Source organism: Taudactylus pleione, unplaced genomic scaffold (genome assembly GCF_031769625.1).
Source record: "Taudactylus pleione unplaced genomic scaffold, aTauple2 ptg000442l, whole genome shotgun sequence".
NCBI classification, from domain to species: Eukaryota; Metazoa; Chordata; class Amphibia; order Anura; family Myobatrachidae; genus Taudactylus; species Taudactylus pleione.
The window spans coordinates 2,172,501-2,193,630 of NW_028284844.1; the positions used below are offsets into that span (position 1 = coordinate 2,172,501).

Here is a 21,130-nt window from a genome sequence, read left to right on the forward strand (position 1 = left end):
CAGGGGAAGAGGGTATCGATTCTTTACAGTAATGTCATTAAGGCCTCGATAATCGATACATGGTCTTAGACCACCGTCCTTCTTGCCAACGAAGAAAAAACCAGCTCCGGCAGGTGAAGTAGAGGGGCGAATGAACCCCTTTGCCAGGTTGTCCCGGATGTATTCGGTCATGGCTTGAGTCTCAGGCAAGGACAGCGGATAGGTACGACCACGAGGTGGTATCTTATCAGGCATCAATTCAATTGGACAGTCCCATTCCCTATGAGGGGGTAAGATATTTGCTTGTTGTTCAGAGAAAACGTCGGCGAACATCTGATATTCCTTGGGAATGGCAGAAGAAACTAATGGAACTGTCTTTCTCACAGGTCGAATTTTTGGAAGACAGGATTTCTGACAGTCCATACCCCATGACAGAATCTGCATAGAACTCCAATCAATCCTGGGATTATGTTGACGTAACCAGGGTAGACCAAGAACAATTTCTTGAGAGGCCTCTGATATCACCAGGAATTTTAAGGACTCAGAATGAAGTGCCCCAATTCGGACCAATACTGGTTGAGTCTCTTTGGTGACTATCCCGTTAGTTAGAGGGCGTCCGTCTATAGAGGTCAGAGAGATGGCATGGTTGAGAGATAAACAAGGAATCTGAAATTTATCTATGAAACTAGACGTTATGAAATTTCCGGCTGCTCCCGAGTCGAGTAGAGCAGTAGCAAAGACAGGTTTGGGTTTAAGATCCAAGGCTAGGGTAATCGTGAAATCTTTAATTTTTGGAGACGGGTTCATAACTCCTAACTTGATGTCTCCAGGATCAGTTAGGATTTGGCATTTCCCTGTTTACGGGGGCAGGAGATCAGCAAGTGACCGGACTCTCCGCAGTACAGACAGAGGTTCTTTTGCATTCTTCTCTGACGTTCTTCTTTAGAGAGGTGTGTATGATTCACCTGCATAGGCTCCTCTACAGTAGGGGAAGGAATGGGACGGGTAGAAATGGAGGGGGTAAATGACCTTTGCCGGTCAGTTCTGTTTTTTTCAGCCTGACGTTCCCTGAAGCATAGGTCAACTTTGATACACAATGAAATCATGTCGTTCAGATTAGTAGGAAGCTCTCGAGTGACTAGATCATCCTTTAGTCGGTCTGACAACCCATGCCAGAAGGTCGAGGTGAGGGCTTCCTCATTCCATTTGAGCTCTGATGCTAAAATTTGAAATTGCACAGCATATTGACTGACAGGACGGACCCCTTGTCTCAGTGTCATGATGTTTGATGATGCTGATACAGTACGCCCAGGTTCATCGAAGATCCTCCTGAAGGATGACACAAAGCCTGCGTAATTATCCAACAGCGGATCTGAGAGTGGGGAAGCCCATTCCAAGGTCTGGCCGGATAACAGAGAGACTATATAAACCACTTTAGTTCTTGCAGTTAGAAAGTTGTCAGGCTGCAGGGTAAAATGTATGTCACACTGATTTAGGAAACCTCGGCAGAGTTTAGGATTGCCGTCAAATTTATTTGGTAAAGGAAGACGTAAGCGGGGAGATGATCTGCCTCCTGTATTCCCAGACGCTGATGCGGATGTAGATGCTGGTACTTCAGGGGTAGAAAAGGAAGTTTGCAAACTATCCTGTCGCTTGGACATCTCTTGCAGAAATTTAGCCATCTGATGCTGCATGTTTTCCAGATTTTCTAAACGACCAGAAATGCACCTGAACAAATCCACTCCTGACTCCTGATCCGTGGCCGGCTCCATGGGGCCAGTGCAAACTGTTATGTTCTGGGTTGCTTGTGGACCCGGGGTGGTAGCAGGAGCGATCACAGAAGCAGATTTGAAAATAAAACTAGGATTTTTAATAAGTGCTTGAGTAGACATATAAATGTGGCAGTAAATAAAAGTCCAGGAAAATATAAATGTGCACAAGAGTTCTGTGGTGGGAGCAAAAGGGTTAATGTCCAGGTAGAAACAATTAGAGCAGTCCAGGTGTGCAGGTAGTGAAACTGAAAATAATCAAGCCAGGTATGCAGGTAGTGAACTGAAAATAATCAAGCCAGGTTTGCAGACAGTGAACCGAAGCACAGGATGTCAGCAGGCTCAGGCACTCAGGTATGGGCAAGGGTGATGGAGGTAGCGGGGTAGTCCAGTGGGAACTAGGAGCTGACAGGCAGACTGGCAGACAGCGAATTCACAGGAACAGGATAAGCACAGAGAACTCCCTCTCAGCTAGGCTGAGATACACGTTGCACTGGCAAAGAAGGAAGGCACTGACCCTTCCTAAATACCCCATGCCGTGCTGTTACTGGCCGAAGGGAACATGTGACTCCCCAGGATTGGCCAGCCTCATCACATGGCCAGAAGGCAAGATGGCGGCGCCCATGCCAAACGGAACGGAGACGCCGCCAGGCCTCACCAGCGCAGAGTGACAACAGGGCCGCACAACAACGCGTGCAGCCAAAGCCCCCCGCCAGACACCAGCTCCGCCACCAGACAGCCCGCGCCACAACGACCTCACAGGTAACACCCGCCTAGCGCCATGCTGAAATACCCTGGCCGTGACACAGACTTTCAGATTTAATTTGAGGGCAATTACATCCAAATCAGGTGAACGGTGTAGGAATTACAATGGTTTCTATATGTGCCTCCCACTTTTTAAGGGGCCAAAAGTAATAGGACAAACAATCCTAAATCTAACTTTCACTTTTTAATACTTTGTTGCAAATCCTTTGCAGGCAATTACAGCCTGAAGTCTGGAACGCATAGACATCACCAGATGCTGGGTTTCATCCCTGGTGATGCTCTGCCAGGCCTCTACTGCAAATGTCTTCAGTTCCGGCTTGTTCTTGGGGCATTTTCCCTTCAGTTTTGTCTTCATCAAGTGAAATGCATGCTCAATCGGATTCAGGTCAGGGGATTGACTTGGCCATTGCATAACATTCCACTTTTTAGCCTTAAAAAACTCTTTGGTTGCTTTTGCAGTATGCTTCGGGTCATTGTCCATCTGCACTGTGAAGCGCCGTCCAATGAGTTCTGAAGCATTTGACTGAATATGAGCATATAATACATTCTGTTGCTTTTGTCAGCAGTCACATCATCAATAAATACAAGGGAACCAGTTCCATTGGCAGCCATACATGCCCACGCCATGACACTACAAACCACCATGCTTCACTGATGAGGTGGTATGTTTTGGATCATGAGCAGTTCCTTTCCTTCTCTTCCCATCACTCTGGTACAAGTTGATCTTTGTCTCATCTGTCCATAGGATGTTGTTCCAGAACTGTAATGGCTCTTTTAGATGTTGTTTGGCAAACTCTAATCTGGTCTTCCTGTTTTTGAGGCTCACCAATGGTTTACATCTTGTGGTGAACCCTCTATACTCACTCTTGTGAAGTGTTCTCTTGATTGTTGACTGACACATAACCACCTACCTCCTGGAGAGTGTTCTTGATTTGGCCAACTGTTGTGAAGGGGTTTTTCTTCACCAGGAAAATAATTCTTCTGTCATCCACCACAGTTGTTTTCCGTGGTCTTCCGGTGGTCTTTTGGTGTTGCTGAGCTCTCCGGTGTGTTCTTTCTTTTTAAGAATGTTCCAAACAGTTGATTTGGCCACACCTAATGTTTTTGCTATCTCTCTGATGGGTTTGTTTTGATTTTTCAGCCTAATGATGGCTTGCTTCACTGATAGTGACAGCTCTTTGGATCTCATATTCAGTCGACAGAAACTGATTCCAAATGCAAATGTCACACCTAGAATCAACTCCAGACCTTTTACCTGCTTAATTGATAATGAAATAACGAGGGAATAGCCCACACCTGTCCATGAAATAGCTTTTGAGTTGATAGTCATTACTTTTGACCCCTTAAAAAGTGGGAGGCACATATAGAAACCGTTGTAATTCCTACACCGTTCACCTGATTTGGATGTAATTACCCTCAAATTAAATGTCCCAATATTTATGCACCTGACTGTATAATATATATATTATATATTTTGAGTTTCCAATATCCAAAATGCTTGGGACCAGGGGTATTTTGGATAACTGAATATTCCGCATTTTGGAATATTTGCATATCATAATGAAATATCTTGGGAATGGGACACCAATATACACACAGAATGCATTTATGTGTTATATACACACCTTATACACACAGCCTGCAGGTAATTTTATACAATATTTTCAATCATTTTGTGGCTCAAACAAAATTTGTCTACATATTGTCGAAGCTGGATTATTGGCTGAGACAAGATCAGTTTAAAATTGAATCGCAGCGACACCATCTTGCGACTGGCCGCAAGACGCCATTTTGCGAATGGCCGCCTAAGCGCCATTTTAGATAAACTCACACTTTAGTACATGTGGCGATAATACTATTAGCATCATGCGAATGCATCTGTGACCATCGCCATAAGTTACTGCGATTCACCAAAGGCCCATTTCATGACTTTACGTATTATAAAGAATATATTTCAGAAATGGCTTTACAGTATGTCCAAATTGGATTGCATTAGCTGAACAGAGCAAAATGGCCACGTGACAACTAGCTTGTGTAATAAGCTTCCTGGATAACTTCTGCTCTCACTCCAGGTGGCCCGGCTCGAATACACACCTTACATTAGCAAGCTTCCTGCAATGAAATAACTTGAAAGCCTAGAGTGTTATCTTAGGTTTGGGTCTTGTAGCTGGGTTAATTTGCATCCACACAAGAGTCTGGGAGAATAAAGAGCTTTTCTTTTGAGCCTGGGAAAGGTGGGGGCTGCTGAGAGAGGGGGTATGTGGAGCTATCAGGCTCAGCATTTCACACTGCTAGATGTTCACTTAGTAAGTGAAATTTAAGTGCACCATTCCTCACACACATTAATACGCACAATTGCGCTGGTAACTAATCGCATATTAGCGAATGGATAAGATCCTGTATGAAAACGCTGGTTGTTAGCTTCATGCGCACGCATCTGCCCCAAGTTAACTAGCATCTTTACATCACACCCCTCATACTCACACATTACATATCCACATAAAAGGTTTAATAAGCTTTAAGTTGGTTCAGTTAGTATAAATGCTGTGAAATAAAGATATTTGATAACTAAGGTTTTATACATGCTAAGAAAGCCGTGTTTGGTTTCGTATTGATGCGTACTCTTTCAACAGAATTCCGGTATTATTGGTGTGGAGATCGCATCATGCATTCTCAACTTATGGACCGCAGAGACTTGAAGCAACAAAATGAATATTATATGAACAACTGTTAGGATGATTGCATGGGGCGGGAGGGCAGAGACCTCCAGTTGTTAGAGGCTGGGATGAGTCTATTTGAACCAGCCTGTTAAACGCTCTGTAACAGATGCTCCCCCCCTGGGAACCAATAGCATCAGCAACAAACCTCTATTGTCCTGTCTATTCTGGGGGGGTATAAATATGTGTGCTCAAACACTGGGTCTTTAGTCTTCTTGCTGAATGACGACGGGGTTTCTTGCTGATGCCTAACATCTGGACCAGAAAGCGCTACGTATGTATACTGTACTTGGGGTCTGTATAATTTCTTTGCATCTAATTGTGTCTGGATCAATAGCGTGTAACTGACTGTACTTTTTACTTGAATAATACTTTGTGCTTCGGAACCACACGTTCCAAGTCTGGAGTCTTTTATTTACTGTATGACTGCGTACGCAAAATAGCGTCATCCTTAGAGGTTTATAGGTAGGATTTTAGAAGGTACAGGCAGAGGTATATAGAGGTTCATTTCAATATCGTTAATATATGAAATTCAGTTATGTTTCATATACACCTTATACACGCAGCCTGAAGGTAAGACTTCCAAAAGAATTGATCACAGCGTACTACTGGATAAACCGACGTTTCAGACATTTCCTACATCTTTTTTCAAGGATACAAAAACAAGAAGAAATCACTCACCTATATACACCCCACCATCAACCTCGTGCATATCGGCGCCAGATCCCCGACTTCCTGTCTCGGGCGGAAGTTGGGAGTCCGGCACCGATGTGCACGAGGTTGACGTTTGCATGTGTGAGGGGTCAGTTTGGGCCACCAGGATTTGGCACCTGGGCCATACAAATTTTTACATTGGAGTGCCAGACTCTGCTGTTATATAGCAGTAGCACATGTCAGAGGTCGGGCATGTCTGACTGAGCTCCAGCAGGTCCTAGTGACCGCCGGCTCAGTCCTACCTGTCAGGATGTATGATGGGACCCTGCTAAACACAGCACATAGAGGGACTGTTAAGCAAAGTACTACTACAGGCATACCTCTCAACTTTTAAGATAAGCTGAATCTGTACACTGTGGGCGCACAAAAAGGGACTGTGCACTGCAATGAAAGGTTTGGCCATATCACATTGGGGCATGCCAAGTACCCATGTGACATGCCCAGAGTGCAAAGCACTTGGCTGCCACCAGCTTTCATTCCCCAATTAGATCTTCAATCCTGAGATAAAGTGGAGCAGTTGCCCATACCAACCAATCAGCTTCTCACTGTCATTTTACAGTCTGAGCTAGATAATTAAAGTTAGAAGCCAATTGGTTGCCATAAGCATTCTCCCCCAGAGGGCTCTCTCCATGTACAATATGAAATGGCTACCGGAAAATATCACTATATACTGCATCCAGGGGCGCCGAGAGAGGGGGGGGGGGAGCGGGTACCAATTACCCGGGCAGCTGCTGTGGCCCGGCGGGGGCCTGGGTCTGGCGCCTCCCTCTTAAATCACAGCAGCCCAGCACACGGGCTGAGGGGCTCACATCGCCCCCCTCACCAGCACCGCAAAAAAAATGTTGTTTTGTTTTTAAATCCTAAGGGGGTGTGGTCACGCCTCTGCACAATTAGGCCACGCCCCCTTCACCCGAGCCCGTCCGGCTCTCTACTGACTGCATCATATCGATACCGGCAAGCGGCAAATCCGGTAACTTCTCCACACTGTGCATGCACCGGCAGTGCTTTGTGTGCCAGTGTATACCCACGTCTCAGGGTAGACACTGGACACAAGGGGCAGCGGGATGGAGAAGGAGCAGTCAACCTCACTGCTCGTCTCCCGCTACTAAGGTACACTTAGCTTATTTTGCCATCTGCAGATGGCGAAATTAGTTGGCGAAGTCAAACAGACACATGAAGTTTCCATCCCAATAGCGTACGGAAAAGCGATTCTAACATTCTTCAGGGGAACCGCTGGACAAATATTAGATGTCTCCACATAAACCCCTTCCCTGAACAGGATGAAGAAGTGAAAAGCCTTATTATCAGTGGAACAAGGCTTTTCACTTCTTCATGAACAGAGGCCTAGGGGTAAATTTACTAAAGTGAGAGTTTTTACAAGTGGAGATGTTGCCCATAGCAACCAAATTCTAGCCATTATCTTCTAGAAGGTGCTAGTTAAATGTGAAGTAGAGTCCGATTGGTTGCTATGGGCAACATCTCCACTTCTAAAAACTCTCACTTTAATATATATATACCCCCTATTGTTTGTAGGACAGTCCCGACAAGTCGGGACCATTCGGGAGGTATGTTATAGGGAAGAAGGGGAACTTATGGAGGAAAAAAAAAAATATTGTTTGCTTCTTTGTTTTATTTTTGTATGGACAGGGTCCGGAATACTGGGATAAAGGACATCAACAATTTTAAAGCAGGGGGATAGTAAATGCACAATGGGAAGCTTCCTATATAGCTCATTGTAATATATCTTTAGCTGACTGGACCGATATTATCTTAGAAGTATCTCTATGCAGACCTCAGAGGTTAATGAACTTGCTGTGGAAATCTATCGAGATCAAAGATTGCCACCGTGGCCTGTAAGTATGTTTGCATAATACATACATCGGACATGGGACATGGGACTGAACAAGATCAGGTAGTACAAGATGAAACCAGCTTACTATATTTCATATTATGCCATGCAGATAAAAACCTCGATTTCAGTTTATCCACGTCATCCGCGCCACCGCTTTCCATATTCGCCGCTGGAAAACAAACCCATGCCTCACCGAGCCTGGTGTCGGCAAATACCTAGAAAGAGTAAATATAAGTTAGTGTTGAGTGACCTTAAATCCTTTAATTGAAACAGGTCATATGAGCACCCGATTCATACATGTGATGTGCAGAAGTGTGCAAATAGGACGACCGCCCGACCACATGCATTTAGGAACAAAACTAACTCGCTACTGATCTCACCAATTTTTTTATTTATTTTTTTTAAATTGAGTCATTTTTTATTGATTTTATAGATAAAGAACACACGGAAAATGCATGTAACAGAAAATAAACAAAAGGTTCATAATGTATAAATGGTAAACAGAACCTACATGCAATAAGACATCTTAGAAATATAAAAATAAAACAATATAATATGTATTCCCCACCAATAGGCATAATGGTCAACCCATGTATCCAAAAAAAAAAAAAGTGAAATTGAAGGTACAATACAGAAATAGAAAGAAAGCATCTTCATACTAAACATATATAGACCTTAATAGTAAAGCACAAAAAAGAAAAACCTTGCAGCAGTTTAAAAAAAAAAAAAAAAAAAAAAACACTATATAAACAATACAAAAAAAAAAATACGATAAAAAAAAAAGAAACCTATAAACAAGAAGGCTGCACTGGATCACTACATAAACAAATAATTAGATAAATCAACCTCCAACTGTATTGGGCACATAATATCCCCAACTAAGCGAATATATTACCCTAAACAACATCCTGATCTCACCAATTTAATTTATAAAATAAAATATAGAAAAAGTTATGAAAAGGCAAGCGTCTTTCCACCCATTATCGCATGGAGGATTTCTCAGGCAATACCTTCCATCTGGCCGTTCAGCCAATTTGGCATGTGGCTATACCAGAGTTTCCCAAACGCGTTCCTCAAGGCACCCCAACAGTTCAGGTTTTAGAGGTATCCATGGTTGTGCACAGGTGGTTAAATCGAATTGGCTGCAGTACTAATTAAGTCACATGTGGACAAGAATGGATAGCCTTAACACCTGGACTATTAGGGTGCCTTGAGGACCACGTTTAAGAACCTCTGGGCTAAACAAACAATAAAATATCCAAATACATGTCTGTTTGTATATAGGAGGTTTGTGAATGTGCATTCTCTTCTCTGAAGCCAGAAGGGGACATAGATGCGAGTCTGGGCTTAAGCTACACCAATGGGTGCAGTGCATGAAGACTTGACTTCCTAGGTCATCTTTAACCCACTGCTGCTTCACAGAGAAAAGTGATGTGATGTGATGCATCCTCAGAAGGGACATTCTAGGTGGGAAGGGCTGTTCATGTCTTCTACTGGATTTGGAGAAATTCAATCAGGTGGACATCAAAACTACTAAAAGGCTTCATGTATGGTGGGGAGGAAAGGTCCTATGGAGACCACTGATTGAAGGACCTGCCTCCTGGTAGCCACTTCCGCAGATGCAATAATACTCACTCATGAATCTGAACAACATTTGCAATGTTAAACCCTTGGTCACCCAATAACGGTTAGGAAGAAACCCTCTTATCTCATGAAGTTGGAAAATCAATACAGTATGGACAATGAGAAGGTAGAAGATGGCTTTGTCTGCCTGTGCTTGTACAACTCAGCTGGACCCACACAGATTGGGCAGACAAGGAGCAGGAACCTTTTCCGATACCATTGTTCCAAGCTAAGAGAAGATGACATTTGGCCAGGCCTGCATGATGTAAAGTGTGTAGCTGGAATTTCCTCCGATGAAGGCCTATGACGCAGAAACAGTGTTGGCAGCTCAGAGTACTATAAATTTCTACAAACTAATGAAGAAAAGTAGGACAGGGCAACTATCTCTGAACCTTGCCTCATCCAAGCACTTGTCAAGAACGACAGCCTTACAGGACAGCAGAAGTAGATAAGCCAAGCTAGAACCGGTGATCAACAAGTAAAGACTGGAAAGTCATTAACACATTATTGAATGTTATATAAAGTGTTCAGGTTCAGCGTGTGACGAGTTTGAATCACCCTTTTGGACTGTAGGCTCGTATGAGCAGGGCCCTCTTCCCTCATGTGTTCTCCTTCCCTCTCCTTACACCATAATCTCCGTACAGCCAACAACAGCACCAAACCTATGGGATCGTTTGCCCCACCGCTTATTTAGGTATTATGACTGCTGCAGCGATGCTTATAAACCATGTCCTGGGGTTCGGTACGGGATGTCGGTGCTCGGGACTCCGACAGTGAGAATCCCGACACGGGCATCCCGACAGGGGCCCGTATTCAATCTGAGCCGAAAAGTTCGGATCCGCGAAACTTCTTCGCCGATGACGTCATTTTCGCCTGTTTTGCTTTTACCCCGTATTAAATTTGAAAGACTTTCCGCCTAGGCGGAAAGTCAATGCAATGTACTAGGCGAAAAAGTTTCGCCTATGAATAGCAGGCAGAAAAAAGTGCAGAATTGGGGTTTTGGGGTGCAACGTTGCGGGAACCCACGTGCAGCCTTCAGACAGTCCCCCAAAGGTAATCTGTGTCAAAAACTTTTAACACACTTAAGGACACCCCAAAAAATTACTTTGAAAAGGGGGCGAAAGTTAAAAACTAGAGAACTTGAATCTGGGGGGGTCCCCAAGTATGCCCCACGTGTTTTTTTTTTATTGCAGGTGCTTGCGGCAGGTGGATTTTTCACTATTTTTTCAACTTCACTTGAGCAACTTTTAAATATGCAGACCCCCATTTTCAAGTACCCCAAACTTGCTGGGATAAGTTATTTTCTGGAAAAAATACTCCTGAATACTATTCTGCACCACATATAGAAAAACACTATTTAGCAGCTATTGAGCCCGTTTAAAAACACCAAATACCTTCAGCAAGCCAAATCGGGGGGGGTACCATAGGGAACCCCCATGTCAGAGCATCTTTTGGGGGGTTTTAGGCTGATTTCCCCAAATCTGACAGTACTTTCCGCCTGTTCAAGTTTCGCCGGGTCCCGTTTTTGCGCACTTTCAAATTGAATATGGGGTAAAGCGGGCGCACGCGCGATACTTTTCCGCAAAAAAAAATGAAGACGAAAACACACAGAGAACGTTGGCAAGTGGACTAGCGAATGGAAATTTCTAAAGGAAAAAGAATCAGCGTTGGTCAATGTACAAAGCACATGCAATAAAAGGAGACATATGATCACAGGCAGAGTCAGCACATAGACCGTCTCAGAAAGTGCATTACTGGCAGTTTGTAACTTCGTCCAAGGAGGGAACGGGGAGAGAGCTGTCGGATTATGACCCGCTCGCTGGAGAGGATCGTCAGCCGCGGAGAAGTAAAGCAGAACGGAGTAACAATTTACCGGTCGTATTGAGTTATGGGCTGCGACAGTCCATAAACAAAAACAATACACAATATGAGGGATATAGTTCAAATAAAATGAAGTGGAGCCAGAAAAATAAAAATATCATGATATATTACCAAACTTCTGCGGATTCAGACTACGCAGTGGCTGAGACGGTATACAGGAAGAGAGGCCTTATACGTCTCGCTGATTGGGGCTCATTCGCACGCCATACTTTGTGATAGCGTCAAAACCAGAGGGGAGAATGATTCACAAATGAAACAGTTTAACTATATAAATTGTGAGAGACAAGTTTATTTAAGGCCACTTTAGGCTCTATTCATGTAGACCTGGCTATACTGATGAGGTATACGTGTCTTACGTAGCCATTCAGTAATACTTACCTGTCCGGGGGTGACCTCTGATAGGCAGCCCCTCTGCGATCCCAGCTGGCAGTACAGGCTGGAATATCGCCGGTCCGGTAAGTCTTCAGCAGATTGCGCTGGCAGTGCCTTGCGCACCCACCATGTCACGGAGCTGACACTGGGGTATAGCGACGGAGAAGGAGCAGGAACATCACTGATCCTCTCCCCCCAGCGAGGTACACTTCAGCTCATTTCACTATCTCCAGATGGCACAATGAAACATTCTCCGTACAAGGAAGTGAGGGGCGTTTTGAGGAGAGGGCCCGTGTGCAGACTCAGTGCGGCGCTGCCATTTTCCCAGCGATTTTCCCTGCTCTGCAGCGCCGGCCCAGCACTCTGGAGACTACGGACAGGTAAGTATAACACTAGTGTTCATTCTAGCACCCTGCACATGTCACAACCCGTGCAGTTCCCCTTTCCTGCCTTGGGTGTCACCTCTCTGCTCTGGTGCTTCTAGCACACTCAGCTGATGCAACAAACTGCTCAGTTACAGACCAGAGTGTGCTAGAAGTACCACAGCAGAGAGCGACACCTCTGGCAGGAAAGAGGAACTGCAGAGGTTGTGACAGGTGCAGGGTGCTAGAATGAACACTATTTGGGTGCAGGGTGTGAGTGTGTTCCTCCCTGGACCTAGGGGCCCATGTGCACCGCACACCCAGCCTGCACCCATTATAGATATGCCTCTGATTCTAACACTAATCAGGGGCACCTCTGGAGAAATCTACATGTGGGTACACAATATACGTATATATTGTGCCATCTTGGTACTTTCAACCAATCTGCGCAGCCATCACATTGTGTACTCACAATCTATCGTTTTCACCCGTCTTTCATTGCATCATCCCATCTCACGTTCTACGCGTCTGATAGAACGATTCCATGGACGACGCGGTGGTATTACACCAAGATCTAACAATATATCAGGTCATCATGCGACGGATCGAGGAGTGTGTACGGCGATGCGATATTCCATTACATGACATCGCCAGGTCGCACCATCGCTCAGGCGTGTACCTAGCTTAGACCTCCACGGTGTACCCCTTCTTCAATACGATGAAGCGGTGAAAAGCCTGTTACTGAAGTGCTTTGTGAAGCCTGCTTTCCTCTACTACACAAATAGACCCCAGGGAGAGATCCATTCCGTATGGAACGTTTTCAGTCCAGCTTTTAACATCATTTTAAATTGAATTTAGATAATAAATTATTGTAAATGCAAGAATAAGGCATAAAGCTGGGTACACACTAGAGCAGTGGTCGGGGAACAAGGGTAAATTAGCCCACATGGGGTAAAAATGAAATTCCTGGGGGTAATGGAAGGACAGCCGGGCATGCATATGAATCATTCTATGGATGCCCGGCTGTCCGTCCATTAACCCCGGCTGTGCCGCAGGGAGGCTCTAAGCCGGACGCTCGCTGAGATGTTATTACCGGCGGGCACCCGGCTCCTTCCCTGCAGCGCTGCGTTAGCCGGAGGCTGGAGTTCTCTTCTGTACTCCAGCTTCCGCCTCTCTCCATGTGCACTATGGGAGAGACGTTCTGAGGAGCAGCCGGGCGGACAGGACAGCGGCGGATGCAGGACAGCGGCAGATGCAGGAGCGGGGATTAAGGTAAGTGTTTTGGGTTTTTTTACAAATGGCACTACAGGGGCATAACTATGAGGGCACTACTACAGGGGCATTATATGGGGGCACTACTACAGGGGCACAACTACAGGGGCATTATATGGGGGCACTACTACAGGGGCATTATATGGGGGCACTACTACAGGGGCACAACTACAAGGGCATTATATGGGGGCACTACTAAAGGGGCATTATATGGGGGCACTACAGGGGCACAACTACAGGGGCATTATATGAGGGCATTACTACAGGGGCATTATATGGGGGCACTACTACAGGGGCATAACTATGAGGGCACTACTACAGGGGCATTATATGGGGGCACTACTACAGGGGCACAACTACAGGGGCATTATATGGGGGCACTACTACAGGGGCATTATATGGGGGCACTACTACAGGGGCACAACTACAGGGGCACCATATGAGGGCACTACTACAGGGGCATTATATGGGGGCACAACTACAGGGGCATTATATGGGGGCACTACTACAGGGGCATTATATGGGGGCACTACTACAGGGGCATTATATGGGGGCACTACTACAGAGGCACAACTACAGGGGCACAACTACAAGGGCATTATATGGGGGCACTACTACAGGGGCATTATATTGGGGCACTACAGGGGCACAACTACAGGGGCATTATATGTGGGCACTACTACAGGGGCATAACTATGAGGGCACTACTACAGGGGCATAACTATGAGGGCACTACTACAGGGGCATTATATGGGGGCACTACTACAGGGGCACAACTACAGGGGCATTATATGGGGGCACTACTACAGGGGCATTATAAGGGGGCACTACTACAGGGGCACAACTACAGGGGCATCATATGAGGGCACTACTACAGGGGCATTATATGGGGGCACTACTACAGGGGCATTATATGGGGGCACTACTACAGGGGCATTATATGGGGGCACTACTACAGGGGCATTATATGGGGGCACTACTACAGGGGCACTACTACAGGGGCATTATATGGGGGCACTACTACAGGGGCATTATATGGGGGCACTACTACAGGGGAATTATATGGGGGCACTACTACAGGGGCATTATATGGGGGCACTACTACAGGGGCATTATATGGGGGCACTACTACAAAGGCACAACTACAGGGGAATTATATGGGGGCACTACTACAGGGGCATGACTATATGATTTCCTTCCTTTCAAATCAAGGGGGTAACGTTGGCGTATCTAAATATATTTGGGGGTAAAAGGTAAAAAAAGTTCCCTGACCCCTGCACTAGAGTCTAGACCAGAGGTTTCCAAACTTTCTAAATCACGGCGCCCTAGAGTATCAGCATTGTTTTCACGGGAACCCTGGGCCAAAAGTTTCTCAATGAGAAATGTAGCATAATTCAGTTATGTGGTGGATGACAGGGCTGTGCTTCTTTTTGTCCACATAAGTTTGGATTGGCCGCCATTAGCACTGGCTTTGCCTATCACACTGACTAAAAATCTTTTTATTTGGTACTGGACCACCAACCCAAGGCACCCCTGCAAGTGTCCTGATGCACCCCACAGCACAGAGTTTGGGAACCACTGGTCTAGACAACATATTGAACGATTTGTCATTTTGAGGCAAATCATCTACATCGTCCAGTGTGTATGCACTACTGCGCGCTCCCGTGTGTCGTACAGTGTAGGCTGATCTGGAGATCCAGCGGACAATACCATGCTTCTGGATGCAGCTGGGAAACGATATATCGGGCGGTCGTGTACCAGATCGTGCAGGGTGTACAGACCGTCTGATATATTTCATGCTGTAGCATCTACGGTCGCTGGGTACACACAGTCTATTGTGTACCCAGCTTAAGAGTTAGAATAAAAACTAAACACTAGCAAAGACCTACAACAGGAGAAATTAGCAAGCCCCTAACTGGTTATACAGGTCATACTAATAAGAAACCAAAGAGCAATGTACAGGGCTCCCCGGACTACATTTCCCATGATGCCCACACAGTGAAAATCAATGGCAGAGCATGACGGGAAATGTAGTCCACTACCAACTACAGGGCAGACAAGTGCCCACCCTAGTTACACAAAGACTAGGACGTACAGAGATGGTGTATGCAGGCTATATACCGTGCACACAGCTGATAACAGAGAGCAATACCGGGAGGGAGAGTTACAGGTCACTACACAGCACACACTGCGAGATCGAGACACCCTACCACCCCAATGACCGTGCATTACACACCGGCCACCGCCTATTACCATGCAGTGCCCACTCCTCGGTGTGAGCCAGCTCCTGGACCCCCGGTGTCAGTCTCACAAGACCGGCCGGATGTTGTCAGCCACCGGCCGTCATACAGGGAAGGACTCAGTGTCGGGAGGAGGGGAGCTGCTGCTGCTGCTGCTCTTTATCTATGAGCCAGCAGGGGGCGCCGCTGACAAGTTGCTATTTATGTGGATTATACATTGTTTCTTGTGCACTCAGTAGTACTTGGTTCCTATACGTCTTTATTAGGGGAAGGGGTTCTGTCACATTAGCGTTACACTGTGAGTACAACAACAGGGTAATGGAGTCAGTGAAATGTATGAGACCCCAGATGATTTTAGAAATATTTATGTAAGAGGCTGAACATATATTTTGTTTTAACAAATTAAATATAGACTCAATTGCTATTAATATTCTCTGATGGATAAAACAACTATTTTATAACTTGTACATAAAGAGCAAATAAAGACAATTTTGGAAGTTCATCTTTTTAAATTTAAAGACTGCATGTTACTGTCTGTGCTAAATTCTATACAAGATACTGTATGGTATGCAGTTGGGAAGCCGGCGGACCTAATCCCGACAGCCGGCTTGCCGACTGTCATATCCCAACAAGGGTCTAAAGACAGGCGTCGATATGCCGACGCCTGTCATTAGACATACGCCGGGAGCTCGACGCCCGGCATCCCTATCGAAGGGATGCCGAGCGCGGATAGCCGGGTGGTTTAGGTCTACGGTTCCCAGGGGGACTTAGAGTTAGGCACCCCCGGGGGGGACCTAGGGTTAGGGAGGGACTTAGGTTTAGGCGGCGGGGAAGGGGGGGGTTAGGTTTAGGCACTTAGAGGGGGGATTAGGGTTAGGCACCCCTAAGGGGTTAGAGGGTAGAAATAGGTTAGTATATACCTTTGATGATCGGGATTTCCTCCTCTCTAACCGCCGGGCATGGGTCTGGCGGTAAATCATACAGATTCCTTCTGTATAACTAATGTGCAACATTCCAGTGTGCTGCAGGTTTTGTACGTTACAGGATTCGGGCATTGCACCCAGGCCGGGTTCCGGACTATAGATAGACACCTGATGTTAGACAGTCAATAAGTCGACAGGGACAAAAGGTTGACACACTAAAGGTCGACATGTAAGAATGTCGACGGGTACAAATGGTCGACATGGACAAAAGGTCAACACAAAAATGTCTGCACATGATTTTTTATTTGGTTAGGCATTTACCGGAGGGTTAGGCCCGACAGTTAGGGTTAGGCACCAGGAGGGAGGGTTAGTGTTAGACACCAAGGGGAGGGTTAGGGTGAAGATTAGGGCTAGAATAAAACGTCAACCATTTTTGTATCGACCTTTTGACCCTGTCGACCTTCTTACATGTCGACCATGTGTGTTGACATTTTGACCTTTTGTCCTAGTTGACCTATTGGCTGCCTAACATATGATGTCTATCTAGACACTGTTGACCTATTTACTGTCTATCTGCGCTGCCTTTGGCGGTGTTTCCACGCTTTATAGCGGCAACTCGACCCCTCGCTTCTAATTTAATTGACCCCTAATAGTTTATTACACTCTATTGTATTAGAGGTCTTTCAAAACACACCTAAATAGATCAAACACTACTAATATATATATATATATATATATTATATATGAAATTCATTGGTCCGTTTGTTTTCCGGTTATGCATTCGGACACCCCTGCACCGATTGGGATCAAACCAATGCGAGGTGGTCCAGTTAGATCCTGGCCAGATTTTAGGGGGGTTAGGGTCCATGTCAGACCTCCAGTTGGCATACGCTGGGCAGAACTTTGACCCGAGAGCCTGTTCTAAGGCTTCCACTGGATGGATTTGAATGAAAACTTCACAGAGTGGTAACATTGGATCCCAGAAGATATACTAGGGGGTTGAGGGTCCTGGTCGGACCTTTTGTGTATGCTTTTCACAAAAGTGTGGCAATTGGTCTGGGATGCCTAAATTAATAACTTGAAGATTTAAACCCGGGCAATGCTGGGTACTTCAGCTATTTTTTTTATAAATAAAAATTGCTAATCTGACATATGAATCATGTGTACAATATTAATTACAGCAACCCCCACCCCCTCCCACGCAAGGATATAATGTAGCCAAATAATGTACGCTTTCACCCACAAGGTGGCAGCCTTCAGCCTCAGTTTGCATGGGGTCAATTCAATTTTAGTTGTTTCCATTGCGTGAATTCGCGACTTATGGCCCGTACACACAGTACGATAACATGTCAGATTTCAACGATAACGATCCTATCGTTAAAATCTGACCGTTTCTGGGCCCTACTAACGACCATACGATGGACGATGTGTGTCCACGTATGGTAGTTGACGACGAACTACTGTTGTCTGTGGAAGCAGGCAGACCTGGTCGATATCGACCAGGTTAGCCTGATTACTATAGGGACCCACGATCATTGATAGCGGGTCGTTATAGTAGTGGGGGGTCTGCTGCATGTGCTGGATGCTCGATCCAGCACATGCAGAACGATCAGACAACGATCGTCTGATCGTTATCTGATCGTTGCTGTCGTACCGTGTGTACGCAGCATTAGGCATCAAGGATCTTGTTTCCTTGATGCAAGCTCCCGATAAAGCCGCAATTTAATTGTAAATTTGTGGGTATTGTGGTGATGTCTCACGTTATTTCTAGTGTGCGACCTGGGTGAAGTGCATGAAACAAGTAGGGAAATCCTCCTAAACCACCAAAATGTGGCTGATAGGACAGTGGGCCTGATTCAGAGCCAGACGCTCTGACAGAGCGCTCGCTCTGAATCAGGGCTGTCCCTCTTGTTTTCCAGAGTGGCCTCCTGGCCGCTCGCATAGCTGTGGGTGACCACCCACAGCTATAGCGAGCGGCCAGGAAGATGGTTTGCGATGGTCAAGACCATCGCGACCATCGGGCTTGTGATGAGACCGTTGTGGTAGGGTCTCGTTGCCGCAAGCCCTAGAGTGCTTTCTGCTCTACCAGAGCCGAAAGCACTCCCAGTGGCATCACTTGTGATGTCAGTGGGGCCGGCCCCAGATGGTAGGCGTTCCCATGGGAAGCCACGCTCCCGGCCCGCCCACCAAAGGGGGCGCGTGCTGTCACTCAACAGCATGCCCCCTTTGGTACGAGACCCGGAGCAACGGTTTGCCCGTCGCTATCTGGGTCTCGCGCATGCGCACTGGGCCACCATCGACCCGCTTGAATCAGGCCCAATGTACAAGGCTATTAGTGGCCATAAGCAAAGTATCGGTGGCTGTTAAATGGTTTCAAATGGTTGAATTTTATTTTTAATAATGGTGAAAAAATAATAGCCAGCAACTGTATTTCACCAAATAAGTGTTTAGAGCAATTTGGGGTACATTAAAACGTCTCTATTGTATTTTTTATTTTTAAATAGAATTTGTAAAAAGTATGATACCGCATGCGACTGTGGGAGGGCGCATATTGGCCGCACACACTGGGCGATGCGGCCGATATGTCGTTCTGATTCATCTGGAAACAACATATCATGCCGACATCGTCTCAGTGTGTACCCGGCTTTGAAGTAGAGAAGTTGGCTGAAGCAACCAAACAGCGTCTGTCATTTATCTACCACAGACTGTAAAATAAATAATAGATGCCCATTGCTTGCTTTGGGCAACTTCTCTACTATATCTCAGTACAAGGCTTAATACATCTCCATACGCCCCAACTGTCCAGCTTTGGGGACTGTCCTGCCATCCCTCCCGCGGGCCGCAGTGTTCCACAGGGAGGCGGAGTTGGGGGGGAGCACTCCGTAGAGCACACGGGGTATACCGCGTGTATGCCCCGCAATGTTCTGTTTCTTTTCGCATGGCGCCCGGGCAGACTTAGCTCTGCCCCCAACATGCCCTGCAAAGTCCCACCTCTGATTGGCCTGCTGCCTGGAGAGTAATAGAGCAATGAAGACCATCGGTGGGTAAAACCATCAATGGTTTCTCTGGCGGTGTGTTCATACCATCGATGTTACCCACTGATGGCAACAGCGATGGTGACCATCAGCGCCGTAACAGGGCTCAATTGCGCCCCTGTGTCGCCTTGCCCCGATTGTCGGACATGGCGCGCATGATGTCATTATGTCGCACAGAGGAGGGGGGTGGGGCCTGGCAGTACCGGAAAGCGCATCGCTGACCGGGACGCGATGAGGACGCTCCGATCGGCTGTACGGGCTGCTTGTCTGGGAGCGTTCTAAAGGATGCTCCAGCGGCGCTACAGTAGCGATCCTGGCTGAACGGCACCCTGTCGTCCAGAAGCAAGGGGCCTGGGGCGGCGACGGTGTCGCCCCCGCAGAGCCCTGCACCCTATACGGCGGCACCGGTCGCACACCCCTAGTTACAACCCTGGGGGCCATCAATGGTCAACCCACCGAAGGCTAATGCCATCCCTACTAGGCTACTACTACACAAGAAGCTGGTGGGCACACCCCCCAATGGCAGTGACCCAGAGAGATGGAAACTGGGTGGTGCCACCGGCCGTGCCCCTCCCCCCGCGGGAGGCCACGCCCCCTTTCGGGCGAGCTTCCCCGAATTTTAGCCCCCCATATACTGGGAGGGGTGCAATATGCCCTCCCCTCCCTAACATCCACAGAGACCGCTCGCAGGCCAAGCTAAATGTAAATGGCAAGGCTGTTGTCATGGCAACATTGACACAAAGCAGCGCGAGGAGCTCACACCGGAAACAGGAAGTGACGTCGCAGCACAACAGACTCCATTTCCCAGCATTCACTGCGCCCATTGTAAACAACGAGCTGCTGCTGCCAGTCTGCAAGCGGCGAGATGTACATCATGCAGGACCGTGCCCGGGCGGCGGTGGCCCTGGCCCTGCTGGCTTTGGCGCTGGAGCAGAATAGGAACAGAAGGAAGAGATGCGGCAGGACCCGGGGGAGGCGGAGGGGCAGGGGGAGGGCGCCGCACATGGCTCTGAGACGGGAGATCAGGGAGAATAATCCTGATGACTTCAGGGATGCCCTGAGGCTGTCTGACCCCGATTTCCAGGAGCTGCTGCGGCTCGTCACCCCGTTCACCAAAATGCACGATCGGGACGCGCCCTTCCCGTCCACTGTGTCTGCAGAGCGGAGGTTAGTGGCCACGCTGCGCTTCTTAGCCACGGGACGGTCCATGGAAGATCTCACGTCCTCCGCGGCTCTGCCCGCCCAGGCGTTGGGTGTTCTGATACCGGAGACGTGTGAGGCCATCATTCAGGCCCTGGAAGGGGAATACTTGAAGGTGAGTCATTAGAACGACTGTTAGAGTTATAACATTTAGGGCGTTATTCGGAGCGAGGCGTAAACGCGATTTGCAGCCTTTTATTGGAACGCGCACGTGCGAGTTCTTTGCCGTATCACAGCGTACGATTTGGGGACCAGGGCGTGGGAAGTGGGCATACAGACACGACCAAATGACAGTAAGGGCACGGCGTGGGTCATGCAGACGCGAAGTGCGACTCCAAATGGCCAGCGGGTGGGGGAAGAAAAAAAATCGCAAACTTAGGCACCTGCAGGGCTCTGTGCTTTAAAAGTCACTTTACATTGCAGTGC

At 47.0% G+C, this 21,130-nt stretch overlaps 1 protein-coding gene across 1 annotated transcript in view; it reads right to left on the bottom strand.

Moving 5' to 3' along the window:
* Positions 1-15,706, bottom strand: part of ATG4C (autophagy related 4C cysteine peptidase) — a 43,755-nt gene extending 28,049 nt beyond the window's left edge. The window contains exons 1-2 of the mRNA XM_088447845.1: positions 15,560-15,706; positions 7,882-8,011 (exon numbers count right to left, since the gene is read on the bottom strand). Coding sequence (XP_088303971.1) covers positions 7,882-8,011; positions 15,560-15,562 — 133 coding nt within the window. The 5' untranslated portion in view covers positions 15,563-15,706. The remainder of the gene's footprint in view (positions 1-7,881; positions 8,012-15,559) is intronic.
* Between the last annotated feature and the right edge of the window lie 5,424 nt (positions 15,707-21,130).